We start from the raw sequence: 22,064 nt of genomic DNA on the forward strand, positions 1-22,064 counted from the left end.
AATTTGTAATAAACTTCTGGGGTAGAGAGAAAGTCTGGAGGGGCTGTCAGACCTGCTGGGTTCTTTTCAAGAGTGTGTGTTTATTTCAGTGTGTGATTCGAGTGATATATGTTTGTGCATGTGTTTATCTGGATAACAGAACTCGGAGCACGTTTTAAAGATCTGATTTTACAAACCATTACTCATGTGAGTAGCCTTTATTCATTCCTGTTAGCCTCTCTGAAATCAGTGGGTTCAGCTTGTGTGAGTAAGGGCTACTGGCATTGTTGAGGAAAAGGATATGTAATAATGGTATTTGTTCTTTGCTGTGCAATTGCTTTACTTCCAGATGCATTTTTTATTCCAGCCAATTTCAGATTTGACAAAGCTCACATTCATCACTGAGGGCTAACTCAAAGTCAAGTATGCAGTTTAAAAAAGATGCCACCTTTTTAAAGGACTTGAGGAAGAAAAGCATCTGAACAATTTTTGTAAAGCATGAAAAATCATTTTTTCATGTTCAGCTGATTTTAAAATAGCCAATGTAAATTTTACTAACATTTCTGAAAATATTCACCTTTGAACTATCTTTGTGTTTCCAAAGAAATTAAAAAGAAATCTGTTCATTTTTATTCATTTCAGGTTTTGCTAACCACGCTTTTGTTAGGATAATTATATTTTGGGCTGAAAAAAAGTGGAAGAAAACCCCTCAATTTATACAAAGTATTGAGCAAGAAGGAAAGTTGCATTATGTTCTAGTACTGTATCTTAGTCAGGGGACGAAGGCTTTCTTTTAATTTGCATTGTACTACTTTAAATAAAAAAGCCTCTGTTAATCTTGCTGTTATTTTAAATAGTGACACTATAAGCATCAGGCATTGCAAAAGGTTTCTATAATAATAAAAGGCAAATAAACAAAGAGGAAATGCTGATCCTTAGGAATTTGCTATAAAACTTTGCCTGAGCAGTATAAAACTTTGATCTTTTCACTGTCCTGTTCTCTGATCACCTCCTATTTTGCGTCAACACTTGACATTGTAATAGACTTACTCATACCCATTTTTCACCTTTTGTTACATCTATGGTAAAACTTTTATACTAGAAGAGAGCATGTCCAGAGTGAATAATCAGGGATTCTCTCCATTTAGATCAAATTGCTTTTATAATACGGACCTAGCATTAATATTGTTGCATGATTAACTGTTAACATTTGTTTTAGCAGTAATAGGACTATTTTAGCATAAAGTAAGGTCTAAAGATGAGAGAGAAATCTTTATTTAAAAAACCCTTTTGAGTGATATGCAGGCTTTTGATGGGAAAATGTCTTTATTCAGTAAATTTCTAAATATTTTGCAAAGCTGCAGTTTGAGTTTTCCAATCCCTAATTACATTTTCATTTTAAACTATTATGCTATGATGCTGCATTGATTGTACTTCGTAACATACATTACCAGATAGTGGTACCAGTTACATGAGAAACAAAGGAAAAAGACGTCATCCTTGCAGGGAGACCTCTGGGTCCACATGTAGCCCATTGAAGAGCCAATTGCAGGGATGGCCCATTATTTCCACGTACTCTTAGTTATAATGGAGTAACTGTCCACTAAAACTAATAGGAGTTGCAGCCACGTAACAGAGCATGGGGATATGGCCCCACAGTGTACAGAATATCTTGGAAGGTGGTGCGTAAAAAAGGTAATGTTAGAAAAGCATTTAATAGTGTATTTTAATTTATTTGAATGCAATGTAGCAACTGGAATCAAGAAGGAGGGCCAGCACCATATGAAAGCATTTTGCATGATTGTCTCTAAAATTAGACAGCATTGTTACTTATGTTACAGTCGTTACAAAAATCCCCCTGTAGTGAGGGCCCAAGAGCTTCTGCTCCCTTTACAAATATTTTTTCTTTCCTTATAAACTATAATGGTGATGCTTTTTATTATCATTTCCCCAGCTCAAAAGATAACACAATCACATTTGTTCTGGGAATTTATACTTCCTTTTGCCTTTACATCCTACGGAAGCAGTGGCTTCTGGCTTCTGCCAGATGAAGTAACATTGCATGCAATAGCTGTACAGATTTTTGGGGGTTGGGGATGGGTGGGAATTGGCTGGTTGGTTTTAATCTCTGTTTTGTTTGGCCTTGACAGCTTAAAAAAAAGTAAGTCACAGCTGTGTTTGGAGAACCATTTAGATCCTTTTCTTTTTTTCTTTCTGCATTTACCAAAACAAAACCTCTCCAGCCTTTCAATAGCTGTTAGGATGTAACATATTCCATCTCTTCACTTTATCATCTCTGAATGGAGTAGAACACTAAAAGACTATGTTATATGTTAACATATATGTAGACACGTTATTTGCTTGAGGTTGTGTGTCTGACCTGAATGATCTATGGCAGGTGTTCAGAGAGAATTTTGACAATACTGGAAACAGGTTTAGCTTTTATAAATCTGCCAACAGATGCAATTAGAATGGGACAAAAACCATCATTTCTCAATCACCAGACTTTGAGGTCCAGCAAGAATACATAAGAACCAAAAACAAAACAGTGTGTTGTGCTTATGAGTATTTGTGATTAGGCCATTGAGAGGCTCACTAGAACTCTAGCCAGCCTGAGAATCAGTTGCACTCTAAGCCCCTTCAGAGGAAGCATAATCAATAGTACATGGTAAGAGACATTTTCCTGCCATTATGAATCACTTGATGTCCTCTTTGATCCAAAGCACTGAATAAATTTTTTATGTGTAATTACCTGAATAAAGTGTGGTTTGCACATTGCTGCACGTTAGTGTGTGCTCATGAGAAAAACTGCTATGTGTTTTACTTCCATCTAGTGAATCAGGATCTAAATCCTTACGACCTTGTTAGTTTTTCAGTTACAGGCTTTCTGCAGCAAACGTGTGGCTTTTAGTTGTCTTAATTACTTAGTGACAGTTCCTAACCCTTTAATGCAAGGTGGTTGTTTCTGGCATTAAGTGGTCAAAAATAGCATTTTTATATCATCTTGTTCTCTGACCTTAAACACCAGAAATAGGAGTCAGATTAAGTGAGAACTTCATTAATGAAGTCACAGACTCAGTTTTTTCCAAAATGTAAAATCTGAAATTAGAAGTACTGTACATACGCATTTTTTAAAAAATGTTTACTTAATAAGGAAAAGCTTTACTGTCAAAGAAGGATTTTTCTTTTGCCAATCTAATGTATGAAAAACTTGCAATGACAGATCTAATACTGTAACAACAGTGCATTCATCCGATGTTTGATAATGATACATACTGGCTTCTTTAGCCAATATATATATTTTTTTAATTTATGACATGGAAGTATTAAGTGGAACTAGTTTCCTTTTCCAGTCCTTATCTTCTGTAGTGATAAGGATGTAATGCAACAGTTGGTACTCATATCACTGCTGTTCAGCGAAGTATGAAGTTTTATCAATTTAAATTTTCACAGTTGGGGAAAATTGTGAGGGGTCAGGTAATAATTATTTATGAGAGAAGATATTGAGATTCAAAAAGTTAAATCTTCATAGCTGTTGAAACAAATTGTCAACATCACATTTCAAAATATACAAAGTGAATATCCTTAAATCTAGCACTAATCATTTCTCAAGAAGCATTTTTCTTACTTTGCACAGCTGTAAATTTTCGATTATTGTCAATGGAAATATTTTTTGTGTGTGTGTACAGAGAAATTGACGCTTATCAACATTGACTGATAAAAATCTAATCCTTCTGAACCTACATACATAGCATGATAGGGATTGCTTGGTAAGATGGGAGCAAGCAATAGTTGTTTTGATACAGCAAAATCTGAGGTTATGTATATAGGAACAATCTAGGCTATAGCCAGATATCCTGGAAAACAGTGCTTCTGAAAAGAACTTGGTTATTATAGTAAATCACCAAATGAACATAATCTTCCATCGTAATGCTGTGGGTGAAAGGCTACAGTAATCCTTGGATGTAGAAACAGGAGAATATTGAGCAGGAGTAGGGAGGTGGAATTTCCTCTGCATATGGCATTACTGAGACTATTACTGGAATTCATTTCTGGTGTCCTTGAAAAAAAGGTTGTTGAAAAGTTGAAGTGTTCAGAACAGAGCTGCAAGAATAATTTGAGGTCTAGAAAATAGTACTTACAATGACAGGTTTCAGAGTAGCAGCCGTGTTAGTCTGTATCCGCAAAAATAACAGGAGTACTTGTGGCACCTTAGAGATTAACACATTTATTTCAGCATAAGCTTTCGTGGGCTACAGCTCAATGAGACTCGAGGAGTTCAATCTATTTAGTTTATCAAAGAGAAGATTGAGATGACTTGATTACATCTATAATTACCTACACAAGGAAAAGGTACCTTATTGTAGCAGACTCTTTAATCTAACCAAGAAAGGTATAACAAGATTCAATTACTGGAAGTTGCAGCTAAACAAATACAAACTGGAAATGAAGAGCAAAATTTTAACAATAAAGGTAATTAGCCAGTAGAACAGCCAACCAAGTGATATGATAGATTTTCCATCGCTTGGAATCTGTAAATCAAGACTAGATGTCTTTCTAAAATATACTCTTGAATTCAACTGCAATTTATGATTTGATGCAAGAATTACTTGGTTTACACAGTGAGTCAGATTACTTTATCATAATTGCCCTTCTGGTTTAAAAACTGATGGAGCAAGTCCTGGACCTATTGAAGTCAATGGATAAACTGCTAATAATATCAGCATGACCAGAATCTGGACCTGTGAATCTGTTCTTGAAACGAAAAATGTCCCAGTTCATGACGACGGTATGTAGCATATATTGCAATAGCTGATCATAATTAATTTGTTCAGCAGTCTTGTGGATAACATATATTTAATTTCCATTTAAGTTTGCTTAACCATTAATCAGTGGATACGTAAAACCATAACATAGCACTGATTCTAATAACATTTTAAAGTACCAATAAACTGCTGTAAATTGGACATGTGTTAGCTGTGAGCTGAGTGCAGCCATTATTTGTGTGACACTTCAACAACTCCATAATTCGGAATATCATGAGAAAGAAAGTTTTTCATGGTTTTTAGTTAAAAGCAACATTTCCACTCTAAGTTAATGTGATTTTGATGCTAAATTACTATTAAATATTTATCATAGTCGCAGCTTGCAAATTTGTCAGAAAGAGTCTTGGAAGTTCAGAGTACGTCCACCAAATGGATTCAGTAGGAAGCTTTTGCTGGGAAAATGGGCTTGAAAAGCAGCAATGGGACAACCACCTGTTACCTTTGTTTTAAAAGCTGTTTTTAAGTGAGCTGTTTCCTAATATTCCTCAGCAGAGTAATAAAGTTCCTCCTGGCCTTCATAATTTAAAACACTTCTTGGATCATTGCCTCTTTGTGAATTCACTGATTTCTATAAAATATATTTTTGGAATACTAAATTGTACCTTGAAAAATACAACTTCTGCCTCTATGCACAAATGGAATGGCTCATTGTGTTGTACCTGGAAAATCATTTGTTTAGCAAGGAGCTAAATATGATTTTTTAAGCAAAGAATATACAGTAGTAGATGGGTTTCTCCAGATGTTTTTTCAGTGTCCAGACTGAACAAGCTACATGCTTGTCAAGCTTTGCATTTTATTTCCTCTTTTCCGTTTACTTATGGTATATGCTATGTATGTTGAAAAAGACATCTACTGAGGTCAGAACCAAGCTCAAAAAATAGCTGATCCTCAGTTGGGCTGATTTTGTGACATGTTTCTAACAAAAATATCTAGAACGAAGCATGGTATTTAATATATCACTTCTCATGCAACTTCGTATTGTGGAAGTCATCCCAGAATATTTGTTATGTATTTAAAAGCTTTGAATAACTAAAGGGTTTTAGAGTCTGATCTTGAGTGATTCTGTGCACCCACAATTCGAATTGAAGTTAATGGACAGGCACGAATGCTGCATGAGAGGCAATTTGGTACAAAGCCCATTAAATGAATGAAAATATTTCCATTTGACTTGAGTATACTTTGGATCAGGCACATAATGAATATGGTATTGAGTACCTTCATACTGGAAGAATGCTGAAACATTGGGGTGACTTCAGAGAAGATAAAGGATGATCGATCTAGAGGTACTGAATTACGAGAAGGTTAAAAGAGCTAAATAGGTATTGCATAGCTATGTGACAACTAAGTGGGGCACACTGTAATGATCTACAAGTATTTGATAGGAATAAACAGCTAGAAGGGACTTGAATTAATTAGTGTGGGAATAATTAGAAGTGAGGGGATGAAAATAAAACAAAGAATATTTAGGCTGAATATCAAGAAAATCTTCTGAACAGTAAAACCATGTAGAATGTGTAGTAATAGTCTTCCAAGGGAGGTTAAATGAAGACTTAAATCTAGAAAGTTTTTAAAATTACTGTAGGTTTTGTACAAAGCAGTAGAATATATATTGTAGGAATCATTTCTATGCTGGCAGAGAGATAAAGTAGATGACCTACAGTAACATCTTTTCTTTTCCTGTTTTTAGTATAAACTAAAGGTTTCTATTGACTTCAGTGAGAGTTGGATCATGATCTGAAACAATGATACCGTTGTGAAACAGAGTTGGTGTGATTCAATGCTGTACTTACAAATAAAATTTTAAAATAGTAGAGAGAAGAATGTAGCATAAAATAAAGGAGAAAGATAGAATGGTGGGAGCTGGATGCATCTGATCAGTAAGAGAGAAGAGATGCGAGTTGGTTGAGAGACCAGGCAGAAGGCAACAGAGGATGTTCTACTATGATAGTAGAAATATTAACATAACACAGTTTAGCATATGTTGCAGTTAGATCGACCTGAATCAAATCACCAGGTCCAAATGTGCTTGAACTCACAGGAAGTTTGATTCTGGGCCATATCCAAACCTGTTTGCTCAGGCTCCTCTCTAATTACAGCATTTTATTTTGTATGCAGAATTCTCTTTTACTTTTCCAAGCAAACTAAAATGTCTGAAAGTTTATAGCCTCTGGCTCATGTTAGTGATCAGAATGAGAAGTGACCACTAAGGAAATTGTTTAATAGAATGTGTTAGAACACCAGATTTAGAGATTTCTGACTAGTGATTGATGCTGTTACACCCATATTGCTAATCTCTAGTAAATGAAAAGGTATGAATCTCCCCTTTTTAATTCTCTTCCTTTCAAAACCTCAAAAAGACACACACCAAGCATTATGTTTCTGTGGAATTAATGTGTTAGTTGGTTGAAGTCAGAAGGCGAGGTATGCAATACTCCTACAGAAAGTCATTATCTGGCATGCCTAACTGCCTAGTTAGACATTAAAAAATACAGTGTTCTTAGGTGAATAGAAATCACTGCTTAAGTCTTCCAAAGAAATCGTAGCTCTGCCATCTTTAGTTAAATAGTGATAAATCATGGTGAAGACTTCAATAACCCTGCTTTAGAACTTTGCAAAAATATTTTAAACTGTAGGGACTAGATTCATTATTGAGTTTTCACCAGTTTTGGTGTGGAATTTCTAGCATCTTGCTTTAAATTTTAATTGTAGAAAATACAACAGTTTTCTTGTTTGAAATAATTTTCAATCTGCAATTAGCCATTCTTACTTGCCAGAAGTTTTTGTGAGGTCCAGCAAAATAATAATTTAAAAATCCTTCTCTGAGATGCCTCATGTTTTCTTTGTGGAAAACTTCACCTATGTTATTTTTCACAAGTAATTTCACAAATAACATTTTTTGTGCACCCTCTAAAATGTGCTTCTTGAGTGCTTTCGCTTTCCATCTAGAACAGTTTTGAATTCAGATGGACTATTCATTTGTGTAAAATTACCCATGTATATAAGTGTTCGGGGATTGTGGCCTAGGTTTTTAGGACAGTGCATTAAAACTCCTAGCTGTTACAAGTTCTGAAGCCTCTGCAGATACTACTGAGAGAGTTGCTCTCCAACTCTATCCTGGACAAAGTGACTAGAATGATGATGTGAGACAATTTAGTAATTTGCTATGAATCATAACTTACTAAATGTTAAAGGTTGGACCCAAAGGGAGTAGCAGTGGCTACCATGATGTAAGAGACAGATTTGCCATGAAGTTTTCTTTTTCCTTTTCTTCAGGCCTGAGTCGACAAGGGTCAGGTCCCCGGTAGTTTTTTCATTGGAATGGAGAGGTGCAAAGACATAATGTCCTTATTTTCTGTCTTTTCTGGGGGGAGGGATAGCTCAGTGGTTTGAGCATTGGCCTGCTAAACCCAGGGTTGTGAATTCAGTCCTTGAGGGGGCCACTTAGGGATCTGGGGCAAAATCAGTACTTGGTCCTAGGCAGGGGGTTGGACTTGATGACCTTTCAGGGTCCCTTCCAGTTTTATGAGATAGGTGTATCTCCATATATTTATTCATTTATTTTATTTTAAAAAACCCTCCCTTTTTTGTACTCACTAAATGTCATGAAAAGAAAATGTTGACTTTGACCTGCATTTCAGTTAAGACACTTTAAATAAATAACATTTTAATCAAATCAAACTGTATTAAAGCCAATGTTTCACAAGTAGAAAAAATTAAACAAAATTAAGATAGATAATCATGTATCTATTAATTGCACTTTTAAAACGTTTTAAAATTAAATATTTGTTCTCTAAATTTTTTTCTTACTCTTTTTGATCAGGTTATTTGGTGTCACTTCCGTAATTCAAACCAACTGCTCAAGCACCTGGAAGATCATAGCAAACCAAGAACTACTCTGGTATCACCATGCCAATCCCATATTACTGCTGGTGATGTACTACACCCTGGCAACTCTTATTCGCCTTTGGCTACAAGAGCCCGTTGTAAGGGTAATATATTTTTTTCTTCCCACTTTATGAAGAGAATGAAGCTACCAGAGTAGAATTTTTCTAATGCTCACTAATGACTGTAAGAGTCTCAGATTGTTACTGGCATTTGCAAACAGCAGAGTGAAATTTTTATGTGAGGCAGCCATGTCCAAGCTGCTGTCTTAAATACACTCTTTCTGATAAGTCCCTCTAGCTCTTAAATGGGTAGTCCTCTTAAGTCAATGGGACTACTTATGTGATTAAGGGCTACAGGATCAAAAGCTTAGGTTATGTCTACACTACTGGCTAAATTGGCACTGCTGTAATCAATGCAGCGGTGTTGATTTAGTGGGTCTGGTAAAGACACACTAAATAGATGGGAGAGTGCTCTCATATCAACTTGTGTACTCCACCTCCCTGAGAGCCAGCAGCTATGTCAATGGGAAATGGTCTCACGTCGATATAGCACGATGTAGACACCGATGTAAGTCAACCTAAGTTATGTTGACTTCAGTTACATAATTTGCATAACTGAACTAGCGTAACTTAGTCTCACAGAGTTAGTGTAGATCAGCTCTTAGCTTACTTTTGAATTGTGGAAGTCTGTGTGAATATTGTCTACAGTAGGTAGAGGGTTTTTTTTTCTCATAGTGCAAAGCACCATAAAGTCACAGCAAAATAAGCAGTAAATGCAGCACACAGGAGTTACCGATGAGCAATCTTCCTCTGTGTTTCATGGTCTTTACACAGCCTTAAAATTTCCTTATACCAAAGGCAACAGAGAATAAAAATTTAAAAGCAGCCTCAAGGGCTTGTTGCCCAAAAACCAAAATATCAGCTGCAATCTGGTGCAGGATACTGTAAAACATATATAGTTTTGCCTAATCTTGCAATTTTATCTTGAGTCTAGCAATATTTGGTGTTTTTCTTAAAGTCCCAAGTCCAGGATTCATGTGATTATGTGAACATCTCAGCTTCCATTTTTTTTTTAAAGTAAAGTTCTTAGATCTTATAGTTGTGGAGAAAAGCATGGAACATGATTACAAAGGCACCCTGAAGACTCAGAAAACAAAAGGAAAATAAAATGAGCCCAAATTTCATTATTTTAAAAAATGGCATGATTTGTAGAGGTCTGATTTTTGAAGCTGGGTTTGGTAATGCTGCACACAATAGTACAGGTACACAGCACTAAAGCTGTGAAGAGTCTAAATTTCAGTTGCATCCTTGTGGAATATTAGTGTCTTCATTCATTTTTTATCTCACTCGCCTTGTCTCTTTATTAAGAGTCAGACATTTTTAGGAGGATAGGAAGCTGGTGGGGATGTCTTAAAAAGTTAACTTTTATAAAGGGAAAATATCAAAATATGAAAACATTGTAAGATAAATGCTGTCTTTGTACTATGGCTTCTTTTTTGATGCAGAAGATACACTGTTACATCTCTCCATAAAATGATATGTTCTGGTTTCTAAATCTTAGCAGCTTTATAGACTATTTCGCTATGTATGGTTTTCCCCTTTGATTGTGCCATGGATCAGGAATTGATTTTTCTTTTTACTTGTTTTGTCTTAGAAGATTTTAGATCAAATTCTATTCTCAGTTACACCAGTCTAAATCCACTGTAATTCCATTGCAGTCAATAGAGTTGTTCTGGATTTATGCTACTTTAATGGAGACCTGAATTTGGTCCTTGTCTTTTATTGTAGCTGCCTGTGTCTTCTGTTTTTACAATGTGAAACAATGTCAAACCAGCATAGTAGTGAGGATCTTATCTTTAACTTATGGTACCTCTTCTACATTATTAACCAAGTTCAGAATGCAAAGGTGATAAATTGGCTGAATGGGTCAATCTGAGAGCAGATGGTATTAGATGGTATAATAGCGGTAAATATGCCCAATGGCTTGTGATGGGACACTAGATAGGGTGGGATCTGAGTTGCTACAGAGAATTCTGGGTGTCTAGCTGGTGAGTCTTGCCCACATGCTCAGGGTTTAGCTGATCGCCATATTTGGGGTCGGGAAGAAATTTTCCTCCAGGGCAGATTGGCAGAGGCCCTGGGAGGTTTTTGCCTTCCTCTGCAGCATAGGGCACTGGTCACTTACTGGAGGATTCTCTGCACCTTGAAGTCTTTAAACCACAAGTTGAGGACTTCAAAAGCTCAGACGTAGGTCAGGGGTTTGTTACAGGAGTGGGTGGGTTAGATTCTGTGGTCTGCGTTGTGCGGGAGGTCAGACTAGAAGATCATAATGGTCCCTTCTGACCTTAAAGTCTATGAGTCTGAGTCTAATGCTCAAGGAATTATGCCCACATTTGGGTCCTGAGTTTTCAGGGTGAGAAAAAAGTGCTCAAAAAGGAGCATAAGTAGGATTTTAAATGGTGCATGATTGTGCTACTTCTACACAGAGGTGAATTTCACCTTCAGTCTTTACTCAGAAAAATTCCCATTAAAGTTGTTTGGAAGTTTGCTTGAGTAAGGACCTCATGTTTGGGCCCTTGAGTCCTGCAATAATTTAATAAAAGAAGAGGAGCCAATTTATCTCTGGTGACTTCAGTGAAGTTATATCAGGAATCAGTTTTTCCAGAGGTTCACTGGATAATAATTTAAAATATGAATCTAGGGCCTGATTCTTCACTTGCTCACTTTGGTGTAAATCAGGAATAACTTCACTGAAGCTCGTGTGAGAAGAGAACCAGGCCTCTACTATTTGCAATGTTGTTTGAGTTGGGAAGGTGGGGGTTGGGAGAACATTATTAGTGCTACTCTTAAACTCTCTTGGAGCTGTACACTTAACCATCATAGTTGCTTGTATGGTGGGAGAACTGCAAGTGTTGGACAAGCCAAAGGCAGCCTAGAATTATAAGGTTGTCTGCTAGATAATGCTCTGCTTTACCTCTTTTTCCTCATCCCTGAAATAGATTAAACAAGACACCATTTCCCACCCTCACCCATCACCACCTGAAGTTTCTATAATTTAAAATCATTATCTCAATACCTCAGTACACTTAGTGTTTGTTTGGTCAAATCAATGCCAAACTAAATGTTCCTGGTAAATGTTTCGTTGTGGGCCACTTTTATATGAAAACTTTCAATTTGTGAAAGTGGCATGGCAAATTTAAGCCTTATAATTAGTTTATTTTACATTTGTTAAAATGTGGTTTGAAATATCCTCTAGATTCTAAATATAAATATACATACATATGTGAAATGTGCTGCTATGCTTTTGAGAAGCAAAAATAAATTAATAAATACTGCTTATTTAGGCTGAGCTTTTTAAAAAGAGGAGCTTAATATGAGGCTTGTAGAGTGGGTTTTTCAAATCCACTTAGATTATTTAGGCACCCTTCTCCCAAGGGCAGCTTTGTAAATATCAGCTCTATTTCATGGGTTAGACTTCAGAATAAGTGGGCTGATATATAAAAGGGCGGAGAACCTCACAACCCCCATTAAAGCCCAGCTTCAGAGTCTTGGTTTTGAAAATCTTGGCCTGAGAAAGAAGACAAAAGTAAAATTTTGTGCTGTTTCAATAGCGTCAGCAGATGGAGCTCAAATAAACTGACATTCCCAGAGCTGAGTGGACATGATACTGTCCCCTTTAAAAAAAAAGGGGGGGGGGCGGGAGGGGAGGTAAATCAAAAGCCAATTTAATTCAGGCTTCATTTGAAACAAAGAAATAAAATGTATCTACTAAATGGAAAGAATAAAATGTGCAGAAAACAATCATGTTTCACCCTGTTGAGTCAGACCGTTGAAAGTGGAAAAAAATATGAACATTATTTGACTAGATCAAAATCTGTTCTAATTTACATCAGTGTAAATCCTCAGCATGGAAGTCAATAGATACTCTGGATTTTGGTTGCAATTTAGTAAAGCACTTGAACATATGTTTAAGTCCCATTCAGGCCAGTGGGACCTTAGCATGTGTTTGAAGTTAAGCATGTGCTTAAATGCTTTAGGGATTGGTTTTCTGAATTGGGGCCGTACAGCGGTATAAATGACATCAGAATTTGGCTTAATAATTATGTGTAATCAACTCTCTAAACTGCCTGCTATTTAGCCAGGGCTGATAGAAATTACATAGAGATGAAATATGATTTAAGGTAACTATAATGTTAGTGCACCAGCAATGCAGAATCAGACTCTAATGCTTCCTGTTTGTTAGACTTGAATGTTTATTAGTAGAGTGATTTTCCACACAGGATAACCCACTTCAGAGCATGTACACTCTATCCTAAAAATCCTCAAATTTGTTATTCACGGTGAGATTAAAACCTAACCGCTAAGAGGTAGGGGATTGGAAGAAACTTCCCATTGGGCATGTGATTCCATAATTATTCAAGGTGTGGCTTCTAGATGTTCCGAATCAGTTCACTGTTCTGATCCATTTACTGTGTTACCATATATCCGGAACAGGATTAATGTGTTATTCTGTAGTCTTTGAATACGTATTACATATGCCCAGAAAATATTTTTTTTTCATTTAATTTACTTCTCAGTATAGCAAGACAATGCTATCCCCACATTCAAATAGACAAAGAGAGAGTTTTAATTTCAGTAAATCTAGCTTTAAAATGATTACATATCTGCATTATACTTTGTGGTTTTGTTTATACTATAAAGCAGGATGTGGAAGTCTGGTTACTTATGGTATCCTGTAGGAATCAGGAAACATCTTGATATTGATGGGTTTAGCAATTATAGAATAGCTCTGTCATCATTTTCTGAAAATGTCATACTAATAAAACGCATCCATCATAGATACAGTACATTAAACACTAGAAGATATTTCAAGGCATATAATTTAGAGGAAGAACAGCATCTAGGTACCACATTGTTACTCTTAGAAAATTGCTATTTAAGAATTACAACTATGCCTGCCATTCCCATTGTTTAGGAGATAGATGATGATGAGAAATCTGGTATCAGCGAAGAAGACAAAGAAACAGACTGCAACCCAACCTCAAGGAGACGAAGTTTGTGGTATGAAAGCCACTACACAGCTGATGAGAGAAAAGTAAGACCTGGGGAAAGGGTTCCCTATGTCAAAATGTTTCAAACGTGCAGTTCATTTTATTGTGGTAACTTTGTCAAGCAGTGTTTCCCAAACTTGGGATGCCGCTTGTGCAAGGTTTGTTTACCTGCCACGTCCACAGGTCCGGCCAATTGCGGCTTCCACTGGCTGTGGTTCACTGCTTCAGGCCAATGGGAGCTGCTGGAAGTGGCAGCCAGTATGTCCCTCGGCCTGCACTGCTTCCAGCAGCTCCCATTGGCCTGGAGCAGTGAACTGCAGCCAGTAGGAGCCATGATCGGCTGGACCTGCAGATGCAGCAGGTAAACAAACTGGCCCAGCCCGCCAGGAGCTTTCCCTACACAAGTGGTGTCCCAAGTTTGTTGTAAAGTAATGTATTACTATTTGGGGACATAGTGGTGTAAGATCCAAGTAAAAATGTGTGAGTGATTATGTAATTGTCATGACACCAACACTTTGGGAAAGGTAGGGAAAGGAATGTTATTATTTTGTAAAACTTAGAAGAAGAAAAACAAGGGACCATGCTAGGAAGTGAAAGCAGAATGTTTCCTGTGTTTCCAGCTTCCAAAACAAAAAGATCCAGGATTAGAGTCTGATCTACCTTAAGACAGTTGACTAGGGTCCCTAATTGGTGAGGCCAAGCTGCCTTCGCCCTCCCGCAACACAACCCAGCCTGCCACCAACATGTTCCTTTTCTTCCCTGTACACCTCAATGCCAGGGTGGGGAGGGTAGTTGGTGTAGGAGCCAACTCACCAGCTTCACAGCAACAAAGAGTCCCCTTCTCCCTGCCCACTAGAGGAATTCTCATATGGCCAGCTGCCCACAGATTTTGGCTCCAAAAGTATTAGGGTGAGCCTTAAATTAACATTTCCAATTCCCAAGAGTACTGTGATGGAAATAACAATAACAGTAGTAGTAGTAGTAGTAAATAATAATAATAAATAATAATAAAAACTGCTCTGAGTGAACTGGACACTGAACTATAACAACAAACAGATTGCTATATTCCTATATCCCCAACAATTGCAGTAGTAACTTTAGTACTCCTATATCCTCAGCCGCTATTAGAAAAGCCAGTGAAGACATACATTGGAAGTATCTCCAACTTCATACTGTCTGATCTGGAATGGTGATAACACAAACCAACAAAAGGCAGTTTATAGTCCAGAATGCTTTGCAGAGTTGCAGTAGTGAATGTTTACAAAGTGAAATGATGACTGAGGGAAAGAGCATTTAAATAACAAATGAAGAGGAGAGATTCAGGAGTTCAGTTCCAGAGTGCAGGAGCTGCAGAGAAAAAAAAACTCTTCAGTTGACAGTGCAAAGATGTTGTTGAGGGTGAGATGAAGAATGTGTTCAATGAGGGGAAGGAATAAAAAGGGGAGAACAGGAAGACAAGTCTGCTAGATAGGAAAAATTCCATGCAGGATTTTATAAACAAGAAAGATAGTTTTGAACCAGATCCTGAAATGACACCGATCCAGTGGAGTTGTTTGAGGGTGTTTGCATATTTTTAAAGAGGGGTAGCATTCTACACTTGCTGGATTCTAGAAAGCTGGGGGTTGGGAAGGCCGTTGAAAGGAGGTGCAGTAGTCTAGGCGAGAGGAGCTGAAGGCAGGATGAGGGTTTCAGCGGAAGTGGAGCTGAGTCAATGTAATATGTGGGCAATAGGTGATAGGGACATTCACACACATAGGAATAGAATGAACTAGAATAGATAGAGTTGCATTTGTTGAAGGATCTATTACCCAAGAGAAGCACTAGTGGTTTGGAGTACAGAAAGGGGCTGCCCCAGTCATAACTGCTGATCATAAAAACTATAAAATACATATACTCCTATAATACAGTTGTGGCCTTTGCTAGGTAAGGCCATGATTCTCTACAAAGTTCCATGTAGACTTAAAAGTCTAAGGCAGTAAAAGTTGATTAATATAGTGGGGTCATTGTGCTTCTCACACTGCTTTCATGTCACAGAGCAAGGGCCCAACCCTATCAGCCTAACTCAAGAGAGCCACTTTCATAAATAAAAACTGAAAAATTGGGTCCCAATGCTCCCTTTCTTTAAAAAAAAAAGAACCAAAAACAAAACAAACAAAAGCCGTCTGCTATATTCTGAGTTTCACTACATGTGGTGTTGATTACTTGTAGAGAAATATGTTGTCTTGTCCAAAAGATGCATCTTCTATAAACCAAATGTAATCTTGGCAAAGCCAATATGTTGCAGGAAGATGAGTTTGAGTATTCTTAACAAATTTAGTTACAATATTTTCTTCTTCTATGAGTCACATCTTATAGTCCTTTCTCAGGCAAAATTCCCATTGATTTCAAGCGTGAGCTTTGCCTGAGAAAAGACTGCAGCCTTTAGCCCTATGTAATTATTATCTATCAAATTTTCAACAAATAGAAATTACTAGAGTGTGTTTTGATGATCTCTGTATCTCTTCATCTACTGCTTCATAATATATCAATAATTGCTGCTGAATGATGAAGGGCAGTAATTAGATGCCATTGATGAAAATGTAGTGCTCGTCCAGTAATTTCAATAATATTATTAATACTTTGAAATGGAGGTATAAAATTTTTATCCTACTGTAATAATTCTGTTGACAATGATTTTATATTTAGAGAAATTCTAGCGATCATTTAATAAACCTTAATTTTAAGTGTCTCATTGGAAAGTCATTTGATATTAACTGTAATAACATATTGATGAATTCCCGTGACCATCACATAATTTCAGTATAACATCTTCACTTGTGATTTGGAATTAAGACATTTAAAAATAAAGTTATGCCAATAATTATGCTAAAATAAATGTTGTTTAATTTGGCATACTGTACAATTCTACTGATTCTTTAAAAATTATTACTGAATTTCTTAATTCAGATCTGTTGAGAGGATCAGCAAATATGCATGCATCTATTAAACTTATTACTGCTTGAGCTATGCTTCTTCATTAATAATCTGTCCTTCCATTGCTTTTTACAGCTTCTGTCAATGACTCAAGATGAATACAAGTCATCTGATGTTAGTATATTATCAGTCTTTGCAATTTATTTGTACTCATATAGATGGTGTAAATATAGATTATACATATATGGATTATGCATAGGTTGATATTAGGAAAAACTTTTTCACTAGTAGGGTGGTGAAGAACTGGAATGGGTTACCTAGGGAGGTGGTGGATTCTCCTTCCTTAGAGGTTTTTAAGGTCAGGCTTGAGAAAGCCCTGGCTGGGATGATTTAGTTGGGTTTGGTCCTGCTTTGAGCAGGAGGTTGAACTAGATGACCTCCTGAGGTCCCTTCCAACCCTGATATTCTATGATATACCTAATAGAGACAAGTTTCTATGACATTTTAAAATGTTCTAATCTTTTTATTAGCCTAGCCATTATATTAAAACCTTAATTATCCAAACCTCCCTGCTGTTAATTACATTGAGAACTCCTTTGATTATCCAAAATCTTGATTATTTAAACTTACTAAGTATCTCCCATTCGAGGTTGTACTAACTGGCAAAAGATCTTCCTTAGTTCCTTGTATTTTAAACAAAACATGCAACTCTGCTTTTCTAACATAAGCTACCCTAAAACTTAATTCCTTCTTTGTGACGTGTTTTTTAAATGTTCATGTTGAATTACTGAGGTCCTGCAAAAATGACCAAATACCTGAGTTGAATATTAAAATGGTGGAAAGTGTGAAATTTTATTTGAACAGGCAACAAAGTAATTAGCCCAAAGGCAGGAAATCCTAGCAGATTCTGAAGGGGGAAATGCTCTGTGTCAGTCTCATACTTTAACAAATGGGGTTGCAGATCTCCTCCGCCATGCAGCCTAGAAACAGCTGTAACCAAACCTGAATATGGCCCCCAGCCCTTGTGACAACTATTGCATCAGGAAACCACACAATATATTTTGCAGTGAGATTGGTTCTGTAAAACTGGCCCATCTCCATTGGTCAGCTGCTGAAACCCTTGCCAAACAAGGACAATGGCCAACAACACATTGCAGAAAGGAAAGTTCAAATAGTGGCATAAACATTGAGTAATAAACAATTGTAACAAACACAACTAATTTTACTAATTGTAACAAATGCAGATCACCCTGCTGATTTAAAAATGAAAATCATTTGTACCCATCATCTTCATCGGTACTGGAAACCATTAGACAGAAAATTAACCTTAAAGAGAAGGATGGGTCTCATGGTTATGGCATAGAACTAGTCAGAAGATTAGGGTTCTTTCCTAGGTTGGCCAGAGATGCTTATGTCATCTAACAGAAGGCACAACCTTCCAGGCTTCAACTGGCCTGTCTTTAAAATATGTTTAATGCCTACCTCACAGTGATGGTTTGAGGATTAAGTAATGTTTATAAGAGCTTTGAGATTCTTTGATGAGGATTACTGTAGAAGTGCAAAGCACCATCATCATTATTATTACTGTTTTGTTAGGGAAAATGTAATGAAATCAGTGTCATAATTCTTTTTAGCCTAAATTGGTCTGCTAAAATTATTCTTAGGACAATTATGTTAACATCATGTGTAATGTATGATTGTTCAGTATAGAGAGAAACCTGCTGAAATGATTTCGTTAAGTTTCTTTCATATTTTAGAAACAATACCTAGTGGAAGTTAGTAAGTAGCAGTTTCACTCATACAGGAGCTTTTCTAAAAGGAATGCCTTTCTCCAATTCTCGTCTGGCAGGTCCTGCTCGTAACAGTGAATGGGACTCCTGTAGATTATCACACCATGCACCCCACACTTCACTTGGAGAATGGCCCTGCCAAAGCTGATATGTACTCAACCCCACAGTATAAATGGGAGCCATCAGATGACATGTCAGGTAGTAACATGAATTATTTGGGAATAAACCCGTGTATTTGGTATTTTATTATTTACTCTATAGTTAAATTCTTGGCCTTGTGCATTTTTGTTAAGCAGCTTGCTAAGATTTAAGAAACTGTTAGAACAGATTGATAAATTAAACAGCAATAAGTCTTTAGGACTGCATGGTATTCACCCAAGAGTTCTGAAGGAACTTAGATATGAAATTGCAGAACTACTAACTGTAGTATGTAACCTATTGCTGAAACAAGCATCAATACCAGATGACTGGCAAGTAGCTAATATGAAACTCATTTTTAAAGAGGATTCCAGAGGATTATTCCAGCAATTACAAGCTAGTAAACCTAACTTCAGTACTGGGCAAATTGGTAAAGATCAAAATTATTAGACACGTGGATGAACACAATTTGTTGGGGGAGAGGCAACATGGCTTTTGTAAAGGAAAGTCATGCCTCGCCAATCAATTAGAATTCTTTGAGAGAGTCGGCAAGCACGTGGATAAGGGTGATCCAATCAATACAGTGTACTTGGATTTTCCAAAAGCATTTGACAAGGTCCCTCACCAAAGACTCTTAAGGAAACTTAGTTGGCATGGGGTAACATGGAAGGTCCTCTCAGGGATCAGTAATTGGTTAAAAGATAGGAAACAAAGGATAGGAATAAATGGTCAGTTTTCGGAATGGAGAGAGGTAAAAAGCGAGAATTGTACTGGGGCCAGTCCTATTCAACATACCCATAAATGATCTGGAAAAAGAGTGAACCATGAAGTGGCACAGTTTGTAGATGACACAAAATTATTCAAGATAGTTAAGTCCAAAGCTGACTGCAGAGAGTTACAGGGGGGTCTCACAAACCTGAGTGACTGGCCAACCAACTGACAAATGAAAGTCAGTGTTGATAAGGGCAAAATAATGCACATTGGAAAAAATAATCCCAAATACACATATATAATGATGGGTTCTAAACTAACTGTTATCACTCAAGAAAAAGACCTTGGAGTCATCATAGATAGTTCTTGGAAAAATTCAGTAGAAGGTCCAGCTGAAGTAAAAAATGGTAACAGGATATTATGAACTATTAGGAAAGGGATAGAAAATAAGACAGAAAATAACATAATCCCACCATATAAATCCATGGTAAACCCACACCTTGAATAATGTGTCCAGTTTTAGAGACCCCATCTGAAAAGGGATATAGTGGGAATGGAAAAGGTTCAGAGAAGGGTGACAAAGATGATCCGGGGTCTAGAACAGCTTCTATACAAGAAGAGACTAAAAAGAATAGGGATGTTCATCTTAGAAGAGAGATGATTAAGGGGAGGTATGATAGAGGTCTATAAGATCATGAATGGTGTGGAAAAAGTGAATAGAGAAGTGTTACCTACCTTTTTCTACAATGCAAAAACCAGGGTTCGCTCAAATTAATAGGCAGCGGACTTAATACAAACAAAAGAAAATACTTATTCACCCAATGCCCAATTAACCTGTGGGAATTCATTGCTGGGGATGTTGTGATGGCCAAAAGTATAACGGGTTCAAAAAAGAACTAGATAATTTAATGGATGATAGGTCCAACAGTGGCTATTAGCAAAGATGATCAAGGCTATAACCCCATGCTGATAGCACCCTTAACTTTTGACTGCCAGAAGCTGGAAGGGAAGGACAGAGGTGATCTCTCCAAATTGCCCTGTTCTGTACACTGCTGAAGCTTTGGCCACTGTCAGAGACAGGATACTGGGTTAGATTGCCCGTTGGTCTGATCCTGTATGACCGTTCTTATGCTACCAATCAACTTGCAGATCTTTGAATCAAGTCACAGGTGCATATCATCCAAAATACTGTACTTGCCTGCCCACCAACACATTTGTTTTATGTCCTTACATGACCGTGTGTACTGTACTTCTGTGGATTTTTCCTGTGGTTCTCAGGTCAGTGTCAAGGTATCAAAATTATTAATATTGATGTGGCTGAGTGCTGTAATGGTAGCACAACGTTCTGCCACATGGGAAGCATCTGAGTTCACTATACCAGAATACAATGGCCTGATTCCTGCAAGATTTACTCAATTTGTGCAAGGATTGTAGGGTTTTGAACTGTGTGTACATGCAGTGCCATTAGACTTATTTGAATTGCACTGTAAGGATCTTTTTCTACTTAGAAAAGAAAGAAGAGGAAGATGAGGAAGAAGAAGAGGAGGAAGATATTCAGGAGAAAAAAGAAAATGTTAAAATACATGCTATGGTCTCTGTCTTCCATTTTATCATGAAACAAAGTTACATTTGTGCTCTGATTGCAATGATGGTACGTATGAAAGACAAAAATAATAGAGTTGGGGTAGTAGACATCATCTAATTATAGATGTCATCTAACTCTGAAAATGAGTTTCTGCCACATTATTGACAGCATCAATATATTTATCTTCTAAATGTCTTGGTGAAGGATGATTAGTCATGTTGATTTTTCATTGGTGTTTACTTTAACATTGTAAAATCTGGACCTGAGATTTGAATCTGTTGGATGCATGTGGTTTATTAAAACATTACCCCTCAAATTATGCCTTGATCCTACCACTAACTCCTTATAGGGCAGGGCACAGGTTTCCGTTCACAGGGATTCCATTACAGAATAGGGGCTTAAAATTCTAGCTTTAGACTACATAGTATTTTGTTACCTACGGCAGATCAGAAAATGCTCAACATGTTCATTTTTCAAGTTTTTATTAAGTGAGTTTTAATGCATTTACTCAATTCAGAAATTGTCTGCAAAAATAAAGCACTTCATAGTCAGACAGTAAATCTAAACTTGCCATTTGTACTTCAGATTGAATCTATGCATCTAGTTCAAACTCTGTATGAAAATAAACCTATAAACATTGATTTCTTTCATCTACACAGGGAGGACATCTAGGAAAATACAATTTTGTGCCAACACATTTTTTTGTGATTAATTTTCTTTTTTTTTTTAAATTGCATTGCGTATCCCTTAAAACAGAGGGTCATTTTGTGCAAATTAGCTTTGGATTATACTGTAGCAAGTTCACAGTGTGGTAGTTCTCTGTCAGCAATTCCAAGGTCTGGTTTCACTATTTTGAAAAGGTTTCAACTGGGATACAATTTATCATAAAGTTTCTTGGCCCAATTTTGCCTTAAAAATTTTTTTTAAAATAGTTTGGCCACTTTTTGTTTGCATGCAGCAAAAGAAAACACATATTTTGTATGGTTTTCGGACATTTGTTTGCTGTTCCTTAGCATGAAAAGTCTCTGGAGATAAACAAAACATAGCAGATTCTTTGTGCAGATTGAATATGGTGCTTTTTGAAATGTTAGTAAGTAGTTATTTTCTTGCTGTGGTGTATATACATATATTTTGAAGTGATTGCTGCACATGTGCTTTAATTACTTTAAATTCCATTCAGGGTTCAA

The 22,064-nt window shown here is 36.7% G+C and overlaps 1 protein-coding gene across 8 annotated transcripts in view; it reads left to right on the forward strand.

Moving 5' to 3' along the window:
• Nucleotides 1-22,064, forward strand: part of PIEZO2 (piezo type mechanosensitive ion channel component 2) — a 443,406-nt gene that overhangs the window by 301,889 nt on the left and 119,453 nt on the right. For 5 of the 8 annotated variants that reach the window (XM_039525707.1, XM_039525714.1, XM_039525710.1 and 2 more), the window contains exons 8-12: nucleotides 8,626-8,794; nucleotides 13,665-13,784; nucleotides 16,789-16,827; nucleotides 18,503-18,641; nucleotides 20,801-20,943. In XM_039525707.1, the coding sequence (XP_039381641.1) occupies nucleotides 8,626-8,794; nucleotides 13,665-13,784; nucleotides 16,789-16,827; nucleotides 18,503-18,641; nucleotides 20,801-20,943 (610 nt within the window). The remainder of the gene's footprint in view (nucleotides 1-8,625; nucleotides 8,795-13,664; nucleotides 13,785-16,788; nucleotides 16,828-18,502; nucleotides 18,642-20,800; nucleotides 20,944-22,064) is intronic. The other 3 variants (XM_039525708.1, XM_039525709.1, XM_039525712.1) reach the window with 3 other exon arrangements.

Source organism: Mauremys reevesii, linkage group 2 (assembly GCF_016161935.1).
Source record: "Mauremys reevesii isolate NIE-2019 linkage group 2, ASM1616193v1, whole genome shotgun sequence".
Lineage (NCBI taxonomy): Eukaryota > Metazoa > Chordata > Testudines > Geoemydidae > Mauremys > Mauremys reevesii.